This window comes from Dreissena polymorpha, chromosome 9 (assembly GCF_020536995.1).
Source record: "Dreissena polymorpha isolate Duluth1 chromosome 9, UMN_Dpol_1.0, whole genome shotgun sequence".
In the NCBI taxonomy this organism is placed as follows: Eukaryota; Metazoa; Mollusca; class Bivalvia; order Myida; family Dreissenidae; genus Dreissena; species Dreissena polymorpha.
The window spans coordinates 85560758-85579810 of NC_068363.1; the positions used below are offsets into that span (position 1 = coordinate 85560758).

A 19053-nucleotide genomic window follows, 5' to 3' on the forward strand; every position below is an offset into this window, starting at 1 on the left:
TTCTTCCAATCAGGGTCTCTAACGTCATCATAGTAGTCTAAGGTAATATCAGAGTCACTAGGATATTCATACTCGTCTAGATTGTCTTCCAGGGCGACTATTTGATTATTTGAACTACTTAATCCTTCATTGGTATTTGTAAATTCGGTTTGTATGTTTTGATGAAGAGGGGGTGATGCAACAGCTTGCTGTGGTATTGCTGCTGTACAAACGTTTTCAAAACTGGGACCTTTGTGGCTGTATATTCATAATGGCTTGATTCTTATTAATTCTTAGATTCTACATGTTTATTAATTTCAGTTATTATGCCCCCCTTCGAAGAAGAGGGGGTATATTGCTTTGCTCATGTCGGTCGGTGGGTCTGTCGGTCGGTCTGTCGGTCCGTCCACCAGGTGGTTGTCAGACGATAACTCAAGAACGCTTGGGCCTAGGATCATGAAACTTCATAGGTACATTGATCATGACTCGCAGATGACCCCTATTGATTTTGAGGTCACTAGGTCAAAGGTCAAGGTCACGGTGACCAGAAATAGTAAAATGGTTTTTGAATGATAACTCAAGAACGCATACGCCTAGGATCATGAAACTTCATGGGTAGATTGATCATGACTTGCAGATGACCCCTATAGATTTTGAGGTCACTAGGTCAAAGGTCAAGGTCACGGTGACCCAAAATAGTAAAATGGTTTCCGGATGATAACTCAAGAACGCATACGCCTAGGATCATGAAACTTTATGGGTAGATTGATCATGACTCGCAGATGACCCCTATTGATTTTGAGGTCACTAGGTCAAAGGTCAAGGTCACAGTGACCCGAAATAGTAAAATGGTTTTCGGATGATAACTCAAGAACGCATACGCCTAGGATCATGAAACTTCATAGGTAGATTGATCATGACTTGCAGATTACCCCTATTGATTTTGAGGTCACAAGGTCAAAGGTCAAGGTCACGGTGACCCGAAATAGTAAAATGATTTTCGGATGATAACTCAAGAACGCTTTTGCCTAGGATCATGACACTTCATAGGTACATTGATCGTGACCCGCAGATGACCCCTATTGATTTTCAGGTCACTAGGTCAAAGGTCAAGGTTACAGTGACAAAAATCGTATTCACACAATGGCTGCCACTACAACGGACAGCCCATATGGGGGGCATGCATGTTTTACAAACAGCCCTTGTTTCATTTCCTTTTATTGTGAATTTTCTAGATTCCGAGTTAATGTCACTTTTTGTTCCTCGAAGAGACATTTGAACAAGTATTTTACCCCTCATTTGTTTCTTCTAAGTTTATGATCTATATAATGATCTATATATATGCACAGATAGATCTTTGTATTGGCTCATTAAGCCACATAACCAAATTTCGTCTTCAACACTTTCTAGTGAGAGGTAAAAGTATTGCAAATGATCAGTCAATAGATATGCACAATGTTCTATTGTAAGCTTAATCCCCGAAACGTCAAGTAATTTCAGATTTGGAAGAGATGAATACACTCTCACATTAGTATCAGGCTCAATTGTTGTAAAGGCTATGTATAGTCTCTCCAATTGAGTTAATGGTCTAATAGTTTCCAAATCCTCATCTACTAAATTTGGACATTCAGAAACAAAGTGTAGATACTCCACAACCAGTAATGTCTAGGGAATTCAGGTTTGCCCTACTCAGTTGCGTTGTAAATAAGTAGTCTAACTCGTGTTACGATACAGTGAAAGTTGTACAGGGAATACATACATGCCAGAAATTTTCGAGTCCAAATCGGGACAGTCCATTAAAAAATGTTGGGACATTTGACCAAAAAGCCGGACACCTATAACGATCAATCATGCCACCTTTACTGAAGTCAGTAATCAGCAAATTACTTACAAAACCTCATAATTTCTGGCTAATATTGATGATAAATGTGTTTAGAATTGCATGAACACAGACGTTCTCCAATTTCTGGAAGTAAACAAACATACGCACTATGCAGATGAACCCATTTGTTACTAAGGCAACGTTCAACGGGATGTGTGCACATCGAGCACTGTTTTTATTCAACCAATCATCCCTTAACACTAAATTGAGATTGATGCAATATAAATTATTTTCTGAAAATCAGCCAAAAACGAAAGTAAATTTATGTCTCTGGTATCGGTCAGTGCTCGATTTGTTTGACATATAATACACTGAATACCACGTAATAATAGTATCTTTGGACTTGATATGGGCCATGAAATACAAAAGCAATCTGCTTAATGCACTACGATGCATCTATCTCTAGCAATTAACGACCCTTATCATACAAATACCCTGGTGTGAATGCCCGATAAAATCAATAATTTGCCGATATATCGCTGATAATGTGTCAAAAACAACACTGGATCACTCGACTAGTAGATATGGTTTGTAAATAGGGGGCAATAAAAGGATAAGCGATGGTAATTAAAGCCAGACAGAGCTTGAATAGGGAATTTTATTGTGAACTTAAAGAGTGTATATCGTTTTGTTTGAATGTTGGGACAAATAGTGTTACATCGGGACACCTGGACAAACACCCCAAAAGCAGGACTGTCCCGCCAAGATCGGGACGTCTGGCATGTATGGGGAATATGAAAGAGTTGTATTCCTATAGCATGCTTCAACACGTTTTGAAAATTTTCCTTATGAAGCTCCAATGGAAACTCAAATTCAAAGTTCTTTCATAGTGACGATGTTCCATTTACCAAACTGTAAAGTCTTTTGTTCACTGTAGAAACATTCAACAGAAGTTCTTGTAATGCTATCAATTTCAAAATGTGCACAAGGACTAAATCTGGCAAGTCACAAAGCTGAATTCCGGATATCAGGTGACTTGACTCTTCCATGGATCTAGAAATAAAACAAGGAAACAGAAGCCTAAGATAGGGCAGTTAGTATGCAGTTTTTATATACTTTATCGCAATTTTATCAAAATTTAAATAATGCTTTAAAGTTTCACTGACTAGGCATTCATTCATCAAACCGATTATATATTTAAAAGTAGTAGGCAAATTAATTATTTAGAAACATAATTATGTCGTTTAAACAGACATTTGACCAAATGAATACCTCTCTTTTACTAAAATATGAAAGTGCAATAACTCTTTCTAATGACTATTCAAAAGTGATACCCTTATATATTGGTAATAAAATAACAATATTCCTATAACATTTTTGTAAACTCCAATGAATAGTTTAGAAGAAATTATACGGACACATTTTACCTAAATCTATCCAATAAAGGTGCATAACTCTGCCTTCAAGTATCTTAACAACACAATAATGACAATATGCACACCTCTAGACTTTATACTGATCACTCCAATGAAGTTTCATTTTAATTGGAGCACAGATATAGAAGAATTATGTAAGTTATAAGTAAGTATAACAGTGTGAAAGAATTTACGCAGTTATGCAAAAATGTCCAAGCTCATCATAAAACGACGTAATGGGCTGGTGCGGAAATGGGGAACCTTAAAATGAAAACTGACAAGGGCATGTTTCGAGATTAAAACTGAGAAAAGATTTATACGAAAGTCTTCTATAAGGTGTTTGTAATATCATTAAGTCGCAGAGTAATAACTTTGTAGTGATTTTACCTTAAAAAATATGGAGAATCGGCAAACTGATAATAATTTCATAAACAATATTTTCATTTATTAAGTTTATAAGTGCTTAATGCTAAATTAACATGATATATATAACCACAAATAAACAATGAACCTTTATAATCATACTCTAGTGCATTTAATAATCTAGCAACGATAACACTTACTCAAATTTACTAATTTACTGGTTTCATCCGCAGCTTACTTGTTGACATTTAGTTTGGAAATTTTCGCACAATTTTTTTTCCACCCAATCGAACTTCGCCAAATGAGCACATGGGTATAACTTTGTAAGCCGATTGGATAGGGCCTTGGAATTCTTGGAGGGAGCAGCGGGCCGTTTTCACCATTGCGAAAATGTCAAAACCCGATTTTGCGCCAAAACTGAGATTGGCCATTTTCGCGGGGAGGGGACGATATAGTGAAAACATGTGAACACTCTAGAAGTCACATTTTTGGCCCAATTTTCATGAAATTTGGTCAGAACATTTGGATTCTTGATATGAGAGTTGAGTTCGAAAATGGTTCTGGTCAGTTGAATAACATGGCTGCCGGGGGGGGGGGCAGTTTTCTTATATTTATATAATAAAAAAAGCTTGTGAACACTCTAGAAGTCACATTTTTTGTCCAATCATCATGAAACTTGGTGAAAAGATTGGTTTTTCATATATATCTCAGATGAGTTCGCAAATGGTCCAGATCGGTAAAAAAACATAACTGCCAGGGGGGGGCAGTTTTCCTTATGTGGCTAGAGAGAAACCTTGTGATCGAACACTATAGAAGTCACATTTTTTGCCTTATCATCGTGAAACTTAATCTATACATTGGTTTTATTGATTTCTCTGCCAAGTTGGAAAATGTCTTAGATCCGTGAAACACACTTTTTTAGCTCACCTGATTGCTCAGGTGAGGTTTTAGGATTGGTCTTTGTCCGCTGTCCGACCGTCCACATTTGGTGTGTAAGCACTCTAGCATTCACATTTCTCAAGTATTCTTTACCAAAGTTGCTGAAAGATCTCGGTCAAGTTTGATAATGAGCAAAATCACATAACTAATGCCATAATTATTGCCCTTAGATTGTCCAAATTTTCATTGTATTATACAAAATCCTTGTAAACACTCTAGAGGTCACTATTTTGTTTCAGATTTTATGAATCTTGGTCATAATATTTATGTTTGTAAGCAAAGTTTGATGTTTGGTAAGGGGGGTCAACTTAAAATATAGGTCACCAGGTCAAATCTTACAAAAAACAAAAACACTCCATACGCCAGAGTTTTGGTTCAATAATGATGAAACATGACCAGGGTGTTTGTCTGGACAATATCTAGGTCAAGTTTGACGTTTGGTAAAGATTGAATGAACCGACTCTGCTCAGGTGAGCAAACAAGGGCCATCTTGGCCCTCTTGTTTTAATTTTAACACTGCTAAAAAGTTCTAGTTGCTAAAAACCTAAATAAATGCTTTTTACTATCGACTGTAATACTAAAGCTTTTATATTATTTACTCTCAATGATTTTAATAATTGTTAGTTCAAATGCTTACTTAAGTGTATAATTGTTTACCAACTGAACATTTTACAATATTTTTCAGGAGGCTGGTTTGATAATGGTAACAGATCTGACATTGTTTAAAAAACTAGTAGAAATGAGTAAGTATTATACTATTTAATGTATCAAAATTCAATTGTAATTCAAACTTATTATGAAATCTTAGATATTCTAATTTGAAATATTTTTTCTTGAAATGACATGCTTGAAGGTGTTTTGTGCAAAATAACATGTGTTTGAACGTTTGGTTTGGGTTTGAAATATAATGTAACATAATATAATAATACTAAATAGAAATAATTATATACATGTCTAATGTCTCATTACATCAGAACTGAAATATTGAATGAGAAGCCGTTTATTTTAAATTGACAGGGTTGTCCTCTGAATAAATAGATTTGGATGTTTTAAATGCAGTTTTTGAAGATAAATTCAAGTGTGCCTCTGTTTTCATATAGTTGTTAATATAATTAATATCATCAAATATGACAATGTACAGGCATCCCTTTGGACCAACTGAAGGCAAGTTAAGGCACACAAAGACTTCTTATATAGTTACAGTATGTCATCAAAGAACTTGCCGTTTTATTGAGTTCACGTGGCAGTTATTAAAGTAATTGCACAGGTTAACACCCCTTTTGGGGTAACTGACTACAATAACTTTAAAGTTGACGCTTTGTGTGGAAAATGTTATTTTTCCATATGCAGCCATGGTAGCTCCGGACCAGGTCGCACATCTGCTCAGCCTGATTAGTAGCTTCCCTACCCACTATAACATCAAACTATGGCTTTGTGCATTCATTAGCAGACATTATGATTCCTGATCAGTTCATACGGATGCAGGGGGATATCTTGAGTTACACTGTTCGGATATGTCTTAAGACCCATTTTTGCATGACAAACACAGCTTGCTCTTATATAGACAAGAACAGGTAACTGTCTCATCTTTTGTCATATAACAGGTGATATTGTAAACATGGATAAGTGTAGTATAAATAAGGGATAGCAAAATGGATTTGGGTTTACTTTATAAAGTGTCACTGTAACACTCCAATAGAGAGTTTATTCTCATGCAGTTATGGAATTGATAGATGGTGAAAGATCAATGTCAAGGTCATCCTTCAAGGTCAAAGGTCAAAAAATCTAATCCAAGGAAAATAATAAGCTTTAAAGGGAGATAATTACCTGTATCTGCCAAATGATAAAAAATAAATAAATAAATCAAAGCGGTGCAGTAGGGGGCATTGTGTTTCTGACAAACACATCTCTTGTTGTTATATACACTCTTTCCTCTTGTAGCTTAGTGGCTTTCAGATGGCATGTTTCAGCTCTAGGGGGTATAACAGATGCATAGTTTTGTTGCTTTTAGTTATTGTATTCTTTCTTTTTAGCTTTATGTTATTAGCTCGGCTGTTTATAGAGAAAAACCGAGGGATTGTCATAGCCAGCTCGTCGTCAGCCGTCCATCGGCGTCATGCTAAAACCTTTACATTGGCTCTAAAATCAAAGTGCTTCCACCTACAACTTTGAAACATCATATGTAGATGCACCTTGATGAGTTGGGGTCACTCGGTCAAAGGTCAAGGTCACTGCGACCTCTACAAAAAAATAAAAATTCTGACAAGCTTTCATTTCAAAACTGCACCCGCAGCCAAGCTTTGGCACCCGTTATGCGGTGCTCTTGTTTTATTCTCTTGCAGTTGGTAAAACAGATAACTGTCTGGATTTCTTGCTTTGAGAGACTTTTATTATTTTACAGCTCCTGAGATGGCTTTTGATGGCAGGTTTCAGCTAGCAGGTAAAACAGATGCATGTCCGCATTTCTAGTGTTTAGTTTTAGTTATATAATCTTTTAAAGATAATAGTAAATGTTATCCTACATCTTTCTATGCATACAATAATTTTTGGTCAACACTACTACATTGCAGCATGCAGCTTCCGTTAATTACCATTTGCTGCAATTAAGTTCTGGGCCGAGTATCATGAACATTCTCAATTTTTAAGCTCAAATCATAAGATAAGATTTGAGTTTCAACTCTGAGCTTAGAATTAATAATGTTGATCAGATCACAGATATAAGAATATGCGTATATTCCACCTAAACCTCAAGGTTGAATGAGACTCAAAACTAAATAAAACTTCTTTGATCACTAACTTAAGCATGATCATCAAAGTCATTTAAAAAAATGAGAAAACAAATTCAAAATTTGATTCAGATTATCAACTAAAGTATGTTCTTGATATCAGGCCCTGAGTAGAATCCCACAGTCTTTCACACATAAGACCACTGCATACCCCTGGTGCCATCATCCTGGTCAAGCTCACATTCACACTCCTTCCCCACTGGTCCCATCATTTACCTGTCAAGCTCACATTCACACTCCTTCCCCACTGGTCCCATCATTAACCTGTCAAGCTTGCATTCTCACCTCTTCCCCGCTGGTCCCATTATTAACCTGTCAAGCTCACATTCACACTCCTTCTCCACTGGTCCGATCATTAACCTGTCAAGCTCACATTCACACTCCTTCCCCAATGGTCCCATTATTTACCTGTCAAGCTCACATTCACACTCCTCCAGTCTGGTCCCATCATTTACCTGTCAAGCTCACATTCACACTTCTTCCCCACTGGTCCCATTATTAACCTGTCAAGCTCACATTCACACTCCTTCCCCACTGGTCCCATCATTAACCTGTCAAGCACACATTCACACTCCTTCCCCACTGGTCCCATCATTAACCTGTCAAGCACAAATTAACACTCCTTCCCCACTGGTCCCATCATTAACCTGTCAAGCTCACATTAACACTCCTTCCCCACTGGTCCCATCATTAACCTGTCAAGCTCACATTAACACTCCTTCCCCACTGGTCCCATCATTAACCTGTCAAGCTCACATTCACACTCCTTCCCCTCTGGTCCCACCATTTACCTGTCAAGCTCACATTCAAACTCCTTCCACTGTTAAATGTTGAATGAATGTGGAGAAGGCATACACAATTTGATATGGATTTTGAAACAAAGCCGTCAAGACCATGTGTTATCGGGGACGTAGAGATGTCTCAATGAGCGCCGTGCTGGAATGCAAAATGCTTAGAAAAAAGCGGGGGAAGGGAATGCTTTGCCTGAAGACATGTGTAGAATGATATCTTTCATGAAATAATGTTTGATTATATCTCAAACCCAAACCAAGAAATTTAGACTGATGTTATTTTTTTAACCAAGCGTCTTCACGTGTTGGCACTTCAAGAGAAAATATTTCTGATTAGAATATCAGGGTCTCTGCAGTATATACACCTTAAAGCTCAAACTTTAGATAATTCAAGCAGTTTTGCTTTCCATTAAAAAAACTGGAGTCCAATGAGTTATCCATTTGAAGGCAAACCAATACATACTTGCAATAATGTCATAATACAAGATATACTTACAATATTGTCAACTTCCATGCCAAAGACTGTAAACTAGTTTTACGATGAATATCGCGCTGAGTAAGAACTAAAAATCTTAATCCCTTATATACCATAATGCTGTTTTTACATCAATTGAAGCAAATTCTAAATCCTTTTTTTGCTGTATAAAAAAGAAATGCCCTCAAATTTCGAGTAGATCTTGATCACACACAACTTAATATAAAACCTTAACAAACCATGAATATGCTATTAGTATTATTTCGACCTTTAACCATAATTAAAAATGTTGTGTTTAAAGTTTCGATATTTATAAAGATATCATAAGGACAAATGTGCCTACCAAGTTTCATAAAGATTGGACAATAAATGTTCCCTCTATAAAGACATATACCATAAATTTTGAGGATGCATAACAGGCAAAAGGCATATCACATATATGTACATTGTGATCATCATTTTGTACTCAGGTAAACTAAACAAGTAAGCCAATAAGGAATAGGAGCTTTTAAAAAAAAGAGTTCTGCATAAAATAAAAAAAGGTATGTTATGACTAGGTAATTTTTAGATAAAATAGAATGCATTGTCATATGAATAAACAGATTTGAAAGTTTGTAATGCACTTCTTTTGGCATATAAATTACAGAGTACCTCTGTTTCCATTAAGTTGTTAATACAATACCATCAAATGAAAAGTGTGGTCAGCAGCTGCCCTGTCAACTATAACGGCACACTATATAGGTTTTGTGGAGCTTCCCTGTCAATTATAAAGTCACAAATATTGGTTTTGTGGAGCTCCCCTGTCCACTATATAGTCACACTATATTGAGTTAATGGAGCTCTCCTGTCTATTTTAAAGTCACACTATATAGGTTTTGTGGAGCTCCCCTGTCCATTATAAAGTCACACTATATAGGTTTTGTGGAGCTCCCCTGTCCATTATAAAGTCACAATATATAGGGTTTTGTGGAGCTCCCCTGTCCATTATAAAGTAAAACTATAGGTTCTGTGGAGCTCCCCTGTCCACTGGAGCTATTCTACCAACTATACAGTCAAACTATATAGGTTTTGATGAGCTCCCCTGTCCATTATAAAGTCACACGATAAGGTTTTGTGGAGCTCCCATGCCCACTATAAAGTCACACTATATAGGTTTTATGGAGCTCCGATGTTAACTATATATTCACACTATATAGGTTTTGTGGAGCTCCCATGTCCACTATAAAGTCACACTATATAGGTTTTATGGCGCTCCCCTGTCCACTATAAAGTCACACATAGCTCCCCTGTCCACTATAAAGTCAAACTATATAGGTTTTATGGAGCTCCCCTGTCCACTTTAAAGTCACACTATATAGGATTTATGGAGCTCCCCTGTCCACTATAAAGTCACACATATCTCCCCTGTCCACCATAAAGTCAAACTATATAGGTTTTATGGAGCTCCCCTGTCCACTTTAAAGTCACACTATATGGGTTTTATGGAGCTCCCATGTCCATTAAAAAGTCACACTATATAGGTTTTATGGTGCTGCCCTGTCCACTATAAAGTCACACTATATAGGTTTTGTGGAGCTCCCCTGTCCACTTTTAAGACTATATAGGTTTTGTGGAGCTCCCCTGTCCACTGGAGCTCTCTTGTCAACTATACAGTCAAACTATATAGGTTTTGTGGAGCTCCCCTGTCCATTATAAAGTCACACAATATAGGTTTTGTGGAGCTCCCATGTCCACTATAAAGTCACACTATATATGTTTTATGGAGCTCTCATGTCGACTATAAAGTCACACTATATAGGTTTTGTGGAGCTCCCATGTCCTCTATAAAGTCACACTATATAGGTTTTATGGTGCTCCCCTGTCCACTATAAAGTCACACTATATAAGTTTTGTGGAGCTCCCCTATCCACTTTAAAGTCACACTATATAGGTTTTGTAGAGCTCCCCTGTCCATGATAAAGTCACACTATATAGATTTTATTAAATCCCCTGTCCACTATAAAGTCACTACTGTAAACGTATAGAAATTCGTCGGTATGAAATTTCGTGGTTTAATAAAAAACAACTAATTCGTTGACACGTAATTTCGTGGATTTCAACTTTTCGGGGAAGATTGACAGTCATAATAGTTAAACTTTTCTTAAAACAACCAGAGTAATCACGAAGAATAATCTGCTAATGTGTGTTGACAGCAAGGCTTGTGATTAATGTGCACTGAAGCATGAAAGTGTTGCCGATAATTGTCGATAAGAGCGAATAAGCGGCGATCTTGTGGGTCCCTGCTCGCTAATTGCCATCAATGTTGTTTTGACAAAATATGCAATTCTCTGCTCAATTGGTCCCCTAGTAGTAACAATTGAGTAATAAGGTCCCCAAAATACAGGTGTGAAAACCGTTATGTCTCTTTTAACTTTAATTGGCACTAATTGACATATGTGATAAATCTGCAAACTGTTAATTTGAGACGTCACGTAAAAGAGAACAATCGTTGATGTACAGTTTAAATTCCGTGTTTGATTTAAAAAGTAATATTACGCAAACACTTATCAAGAAAACAACATATTGTTTTACCTAGCATATCTCAATCAAATATCTCAGATAACCCAAAACAATAGAGAATGTCGGCAATGACATTCGGAAAGGACCGATTTCGGATTAAAAATGTAAAAATAATCGTTGGTACTTGAATTCGTGGTTCAGCGGAACAACGAAATCCACGAAAATTCGTACCACACGAAATTTTATGGTTTTACAGTATATAGGTTTAATGGAGCTCCCCTGTCCACTATAAAGTCAAACTATATATGTTTTGTGGAGCTCCCCTGTCCACTTTACAGTCACACTATATTGGTTTTGTGGAGCTCCCCTGTCCATTATAAAGGCACACTATGTAGGTTTTGTGGAGCTCCCACGTCCACTATAAAGTCACACTATATAGGTTTTATGGAGCTCCCCTGGTCACTATAAAGTCAAACTATATAGGTTTTGTGGAGCTCTCCTGTCCACTATAAAGTCACACTATATAGGTTTTGTGGAGCTCCCCTGTTCATTCTAAAGTCACACTATATAGGTTTTGTGGGGCTCCCCTGTCCATTATAAAGTCACACTGTATAAGTTTTGTGGAGCTCTCCTTTCCACTATGAAGTCACACTATATAGGTTTTATGGAGCTCCCCTGGTCACTATAAAGTCAAACTATATAGGTTTTGTGGAGCTCTCCTGTCCACTATAAAGTCACACTATATAGGTTTTGTGGAGCTCCCCTGTCCATTCTAAAGTCACACTATATAGGTTTTGTGGAGCTCCCCTGTCCACTTTTAAGACTATATAGGTTTTGTGGAGCTCCCCTGTCCACTGGAGCTCTCTTGTCAACTATACAGTCAAACTATATAGGTTTTGTGGAGCTCCCCTGTCCATTATAAAGTCACACAATATAGGTTTTGTGGAGCTCCCATGTCCACTATAAAGTCACACTATATATGTTTTATGGAGCTCTCATGTCGACTATAAAGTCACACTATATAGGTTTTGTGGAGCTCCCATGTCCTCTATAAAGTCACACTATATAGGTTTTATGGTGCTCCCCTGTCCACTATAAAGTCACACTATATAAGTTTTGTGGAGCTCCCCTATCCACTTTAAAGTCACACTATATAGGTTTTGTGGAGCTCCCCTGTCCATGATAAAGTCACACTATATAGATTTTATTAAATCCCCTGTCCACTATAAAGTCACTACTGTAAACGTATAGAAATTCGTCGGTATGAAATTTCGTGGTTTAATAAAAAACAACTTATTCGTTGACACGTAATTTCGTGGATTTCAACTTTTCGGGGAAGATTGACAGTCATAATAGTTAAACTTTTCTTAAAACAACCAGAGTAATCACGAAGAATAATCTGCTAATGTGTGTTGACAGCAAGGCTTGTGATTAATGTGCACTGAAGCATGAAAGTGTTGCCGATAATTGTCGATAAGAGCGAATAAGCGGCGATCTTGTGGGTCCCTGCTCGCTAATTGCCATCAATGTTGTTTTGACAAAATATGCAATTCTCTGCTCAATCGGTCCCCTAGTAGTAACAATTGAGTAATAAGGTCCCCAAAATACAGGTGTGAAAACCGTTATGTCTCTTTTAACTTTAATTGGCACTAATTGACATATGTGATAAATCTGCAAACTGTTAATTTGAGACGTCACGTAAAAGAGAACAATCATTGATGTACAGTTTAAATTCCGTGTTTGATTTAAAAAGTAATATTACCCAAACACTTATCAAGAAAACAACATATTGTTTTACCTAGCATATCTCAATCAAATATCTCAGATAACCCAAAACAATAGAGAATGTCGGCAATGACATTCGGAAAGGACCGATTTCGGATTAAAAATGTAAAAATAATCGTTGGTACTTGAATTCGTGGTTCAGCGGAACAACGAAATCCACGAAAATTCGTACCACACGAAATTTAATGGTTTTACAGTATAGGTTTAATGGAGCTCCCCTGTCCACTATAAAGTCAAACTATATATGTTTTGTGGAGCTCCCCTGTCCACTTTAAAGTCACACTATATTGGTTTTGTGGAGCTCCCCTGTCCATTATAAAGGCACACTATGTAGGTTTTGTGGAGCTCCCACGTCCACTATAAAGTCACACTATATAGGTTTTATGAAGCTCCCCTGGTCACTATAAAGTCAAACTATATAGGTTTTGTGGAGCTCTCCTGTCCACTATAAAGTCACACTATATAGGTTTTGTGGAGCTCCCCTGTTCATTCTAAAGTCACACTATATAGGTTTTGTGGGGCTCCCCTGTCCATTATAAAGTCACACTGTATAGGTTTTGTGGAGCTCTCCTTTCCACTATGAAGTCACACTATTTAGGTTTTATGGAGCTCCCCTGGTCACTATAAAGTCAAACTACCGTATTTTACCATGTATAGCGCGCTCCCATGTATAACGCGCATGCGATTTTTTAAAGCCAAAATGGAGGAAAAAAAGAATTCAAGACCAAAAACCTGAAAATTGGGCCGAAAATGGCCGCCATTCTTATATTGCGCAATCATTTAATCTGAGTTTTTCGGGCGCTTAATTTTTTGTTTTAAAGTAGGGAGCGTTTATACGATCAGGAGCATGGGTTGCATAGCACTATATTTTTGACAATTTTAAGATTATTCTCTCGAGAACACCTTATATGTCCTTATTGCCTGCGCGTGTTTTTTCAAGACCCCTGCGCGTTAAATTCGAACCACTATTACCTATTCCTCACATTTGAACAGTGTAACATTTTTATTACCTGCCGCTCATAAACATCGTCTTCTGCAGACCCGCAACATCGCAATGTCCAATTTTACGCAAATCGTCCGTGGATCCTTCCCCATTAAAAGATGCTCCCCATTAAATCCAGTTTGACCCGGTATTTCGCGCCGTCACTGCGTCTAATTGATCAGTATTTATAGTGAGACAAACAATACACCCGAACGCTCAATTCCATTCAGTTGGTGTTATCGGCGTAAAGCCATTAGACAAATATCATTTGTTTGTCTCTATTGAAAGAAAATAAAACAAGTCTATATCTCTATTGTTGGTTTGTAACCTACGTAGTATACTGGCACGGTAGCATATTAATGCAGAGATCGGAAAATCATTGATGAATCTATTCGTCGTTTCAATGCTTAGGGTCGAGAAATTTCGGCAAATCGGAACTCAACTTACGTATAACACTTGCTCAATTAACCGTTTAACTCCACCTCCGTTCTCTGTAAAAGGTTAGAAGGCGGAGCTCCCATGTATATTATAAAGTCACCCTATATAGGTTTTATGGAGCTCCCCTGTCCATTATAAAGTCACACTATTAAGGTTTTATGGAGCTCCCCTGTCCACTATAAAGTAACACTGTAGGTTTTGTGGAGCTCCCCTGTTCATTATAAAGTCTTACTATACAGGTTTTGTTGAGCTCCCCTGTCCATTATAAAGTCACACATTATAGGTTTTGTGGAGCTCCCATGTCCACTATAAAGTCACACCATATAGGTTTTATGGAGCTCCCCTGTCCACTATAAAGTCACACTATATAGGTTTTGTGGAGCTCCCCTGTCCACTATAAAGTCAAACTATATAGGTTTTATGGAGCTGCCCTGTCCACTATAAAGTCACACTATATAGGTTTTATGGAGCTCCCCTTTCCACTATAAAGTCACACTTTATTGGTTTTGTGGTTTCACTAGCAGACATTACTTCTCCGCACGGGTCATTTAGATGCAGAGACATGATAAGCTCCATTATTAGGATATTTTCTTAGACCCATTTGTGCATAATGTCACTTATATACATTGCTAACTGTATTATGAATAAGTGATAGCACATTAATTAGGGTTTACTGTACTGTTACTCTTGTACTTTAATCAAGAATGTATTCTCTTGCAGCTGAAATGATTGAGGACCACTGGTTGCGAACTTCCTTTGGTAAAACAGATGAATGTCTTCATTTCATGTTTCAGTTATTTATAATATTTTAGAGAAGGAAATATAATTTGTAATCCTACACATGTCTACAGAAATGCAAAAGAATTTACTTGTTTGTTAGCTCACCTGAGCAAAACGTGCTCATAATGAGCTTTTGTGATCGCCTTTTGTCTGTCATGCGGCGTCCGTTGTGCGTTGTGCGGCATCAACATTTTGCCCTTTGCCTTGTGAACACTCTAGAGGCCACATTTATTGTCCGATCTTCATGAAACTTGGTCAGAACATTTGTCCCATCAATTCCTTGACTGAGTTAGAAACTGGGTCATACTGGGTCGAAAACTAGGTCACTAGGTAAAAAAAAAAGAAAAACCTTGTGAACACTATAGAAGTCACATTTGATGCCCAATCTTCATTTATTTTTGTCAAAATGTATGTCTAAATGATATGTTGGTTAAGTTCAAAAATGATTCCGGTCCGTTGAAAAACATGGTTGCCAGGGGGCGGGGCAGTATTCCTTATATGGCTATTTGGAAACCTTGTGAACACTCTAGAAGTCACAATTTTTGCACAATCATTATGAAACTTGGTCAAATCATTGGTGTCATTGATATCTCGGACGAGTTCTAAAATGGTCCAGATCGGTGAAAAAACATGGCCGCCAGGGGGCGGGCAGTTTTCTCTATATGTATATAGTGAAAACATGTGAACACTCTTGAAGTCACATTTTTGGTCCAATCTTCATGAAATTTGGTCAGAACATGTGTTTTCTAAATATAACGGATGAGTTGGAAAATGGTTCGGATCGGTAATGTGGCCGCCAGGGGGGGGGGGGGGTCATTTTCCTTATACAGTGCACTCTCGTTATCTCGATATCGGATGTCTTGATATTCTTGTTATGTCGAAGTAAGCTCCATGTCCCTACTTTTTTCCTTCTTTATCTATATAAGTAAACATCGCATATGTCGATTTTCGTTATGTCGAATAATTCGATATCTCAATATAAAATTTTGTCCTGAGTCCCGATTTTACATGTATTTACTGTGGTTTATCTCGAAGTGCGAATAACTGTTCCAGTGTCAGCAAAAGGTGAGAATTTTTTTCTTTGATACTTCACCGTCCCGCTTCACCCAGCTGCTCCCGATACTGTGCAGTAGGAAATTGATCCGTTAATTGCATCAATAATCACACGTGTGTAATGTCGTTAGCCATAAATACTTGAGTAAGGCCTGTCACTTTAACTGTCACTTAAACATCAATTAACTGCAATAAATACACATTTAGATGTTAAAAACAAGGTAAATTTTTGTCTCATGTTTCTTTGAAAACGCCTTAATCGGATATCTCGAACTCTCATTATCTCGATATTTTTTCTTGTTCCCGCCGACTTTGACATAACGAGAGTGGACTGTATTTATATAGTAAAAAAAGCTTGTGAACTCTCTAGAAGTCAAATTTTGTGCCTAATCATCATAACAATTTTTTCTAAACATGGATTTTATAGATATCTCGGATGAGTTCGAAAATGGTCATGATGGGTGGAAAAACATTACCCCCAGGGGGTGGGGCAGTTTTCTCTATATGTATATAGTGAAAACATGTGAACAGTCTAGAAGACACATTTTTTGCCCAATATTCATGAAAATTGGTCAGAACATTTGTTTCCTGGATACGACAGTTGAGGTCGAAAATGGTTTGGATCGGTAAAAAAACATGGTCGCCAGGGGGGGTCTTTTTCCTAATATTTATATAGTAAAAAAGCTTGTAAACACTCTAGTTTCCTGATTTTCTGGCAGTTTTGTCTGAGCTTTCCTCTTCCTTCCTGCTGGTTTACCTCTTCCAGACATTTTGTGACGCTTTTGTTATATAACTAAGAATATCTCTGCAGATTAATGTAGATTTTTTAATTTCGATTTTTTCTGTAGGTTTAATCCTTGGAATCCAATGCCAAAAAGGAAGTGATCTCAGAACTTTATATAATTTATAGAATGGGCAGTAACTATTACTCAGGAATTTGAGAGAACTCTTTATTCATCAACATCCTAGTATGCTCAAGATACTCTCCCTTGAAGGGTCCATATTTCTGCTAAAATAAACTGGGTTTTATTGTTGAATACAAATACCCACATTATCAAAGATTTGTGTTTTAAAACGGATTTATTGATTTTTTTATTGGAAATATAATTACATGGTGAGTCTGAAAATAGTTCATCATGTTTATAAACAATGCTGTCAGGGGGGGTGGTAGTTTTTGTGTATGTCTACAGTTGTTTATAGTGAAACATTGTGAATAATTGTAGTTACATTCTTAGTTCAATCTGAATGACACTTGCTGAGTGCAAATGTTGTCATCATATCTTGATTTAATTTACTCAATTAGTTTTAATAATATCATCTTCACACATGGTGACAATCTTTATGAGCACAATATTTTTTGCTCATGGTGAACTTGTGTGATCACCTTTTGTCAATTGTCTGTCTTCCTTTGTGCATTATGAATATTTGCATTGTTAACACTGTAGCGGCCACATTTATTATCGGATCTTCATGGAACTTGGTCAGAAGATTTGTCCCAATGATATCTTGGACGAGTTCAAAACTGGTTCAGGTCTGTTGAAAAACCTGGCCGCCAGGGGGGCCATTTGTTGTTCATTCTTCATTAAACTTGGTTAGAACATTTTTTCTATTGATATCTTGGGCTGCAAAAAACAGGTCATTTCTTTTTATCTAAGGTAAATGACTTTGGGCCTTTCAGGCCCTTTTGTTTAAAGCATACAATTAGTTTGTACAGCGTTCCAAACAGGACCATTTGGTCAACACTACTACATTGCAGCATGCGGCATGCCTTAATTACCATTTGCTGCGATACAGTTCTGTGCTCAGTATCATGAACATTCTCAATAATTTTATCTGAACTCTCAACTCACAAGATAAGATTTGAGTTTCCACTGAGCTGAGTATAGATGTTGTCAGTCTGCTCACAAACTGAGCTGAGTATAGATGTTGTCAGCCTGCTCAAAAACTGAGCTGAGTATAGATGTTGTCAGCCTGCTCACAAACTGAGCTGAGTATAGATGTTGTCAGCCTGCTCACAAACTGAGCTGAGTATAGATGTTGTCAGCCTGCTCACAAACTGAGCTGAGTATAGATGTTGTAAGCCTGCTCACAAACTGAGCTGAGTATAGATGTTGTCAGCCTGCTCACAAACTGAGCTGAGTATAGATGTTGACAGCCTGCTCACAAACTGAGCTGAGTATAGATGTTGTCAGCCTGCTCACAAACTGAGCTGAGTATAGATGTTGTCAGCCTGCTCACAAACTGAGCTGAGTATATATGTTGTCAGCCTGCTCACAAACTGAGCTGAGTATAGATGTTGTCAGCCTGCTCACAAACTGAGCTGAGTATAAATGTTGTCATCCTGCTCACAAACTGAGCTGAGTATAGATGTTGTCAGCCTGCTCACAAACTGAGCTGAGTATATATGTTGTCAGCCTGCTCACAAACTGAGCTGAGTATAGATGTTGTCATCCTGCTCACAAACTGAGCTGAGTATAGATGTTGTCATCCTGCTCACAAACTAAGCTGAGTATAGATGTTGTCAGCCTGCTCACAAACTGAGCTGAGTATAGATGTTGTCAGCCTGCTATAGATGTTGTCAGCCTGCTATAGATGTTTTCAGCCTGCTTACAAACAATCTACAATCTCAGCTTTAAGAATATGCAGATATTCTACTTTAACCTCTGGGTTGTGTCAAACTATTCATTGTCTTTTTTCCTTGCAAGTCTTTAGTATGCTCCGATCTTGATAGCTTGGATATGCCCTGCTATAGAAAAACCTTTGACAGGGGTATATTGGAGTCATCCACCATCTGTCATATGGAACTATTGTGCCATATGAAAAGAGTCTCCTGATTTCATTGAATCTTCACACACAAGTGTGGTTAACATAGCTTGACATATTTTTAATCAAGTTTAATAATGGACCATATTAGCACACTTGTTATTGCCCCCATTTATTACAGAC

General features: G+C 37.4%; 1 protein-coding gene across 4 annotated transcripts in view; it reads left to right on the forward strand.

Moving 5' to 3' along the window:
* The window catches only part of LOC127846688 (pregnancy zone protein-like), a 573673-nt gene that overhangs the window by 493366 nt on the left and 61254 nt on the right, over nt 1-19053 (forward strand). For 2 of the 4 annotated variants that reach the window (XM_052378170.1, XM_052378171.1), the window contains exons 20-22: nt 5204-5261; nt 6920-6958; nt 16090-16119. In XM_052378170.1, coding sequence (XP_052234130.1) covers nt 5204-5261; nt 6920-6958; nt 16090-16119 — 127 coding nt within the window. Of the gene's footprint in view, nt 1-5203; nt 5262-6919; nt 6959-14994; nt 15034-16089; nt 16120-19053 lie in introns of all 4 variants that reach the window. The other 2 variants (XM_052378172.1, XM_052378173.1) reach the window with 2 other exon arrangements.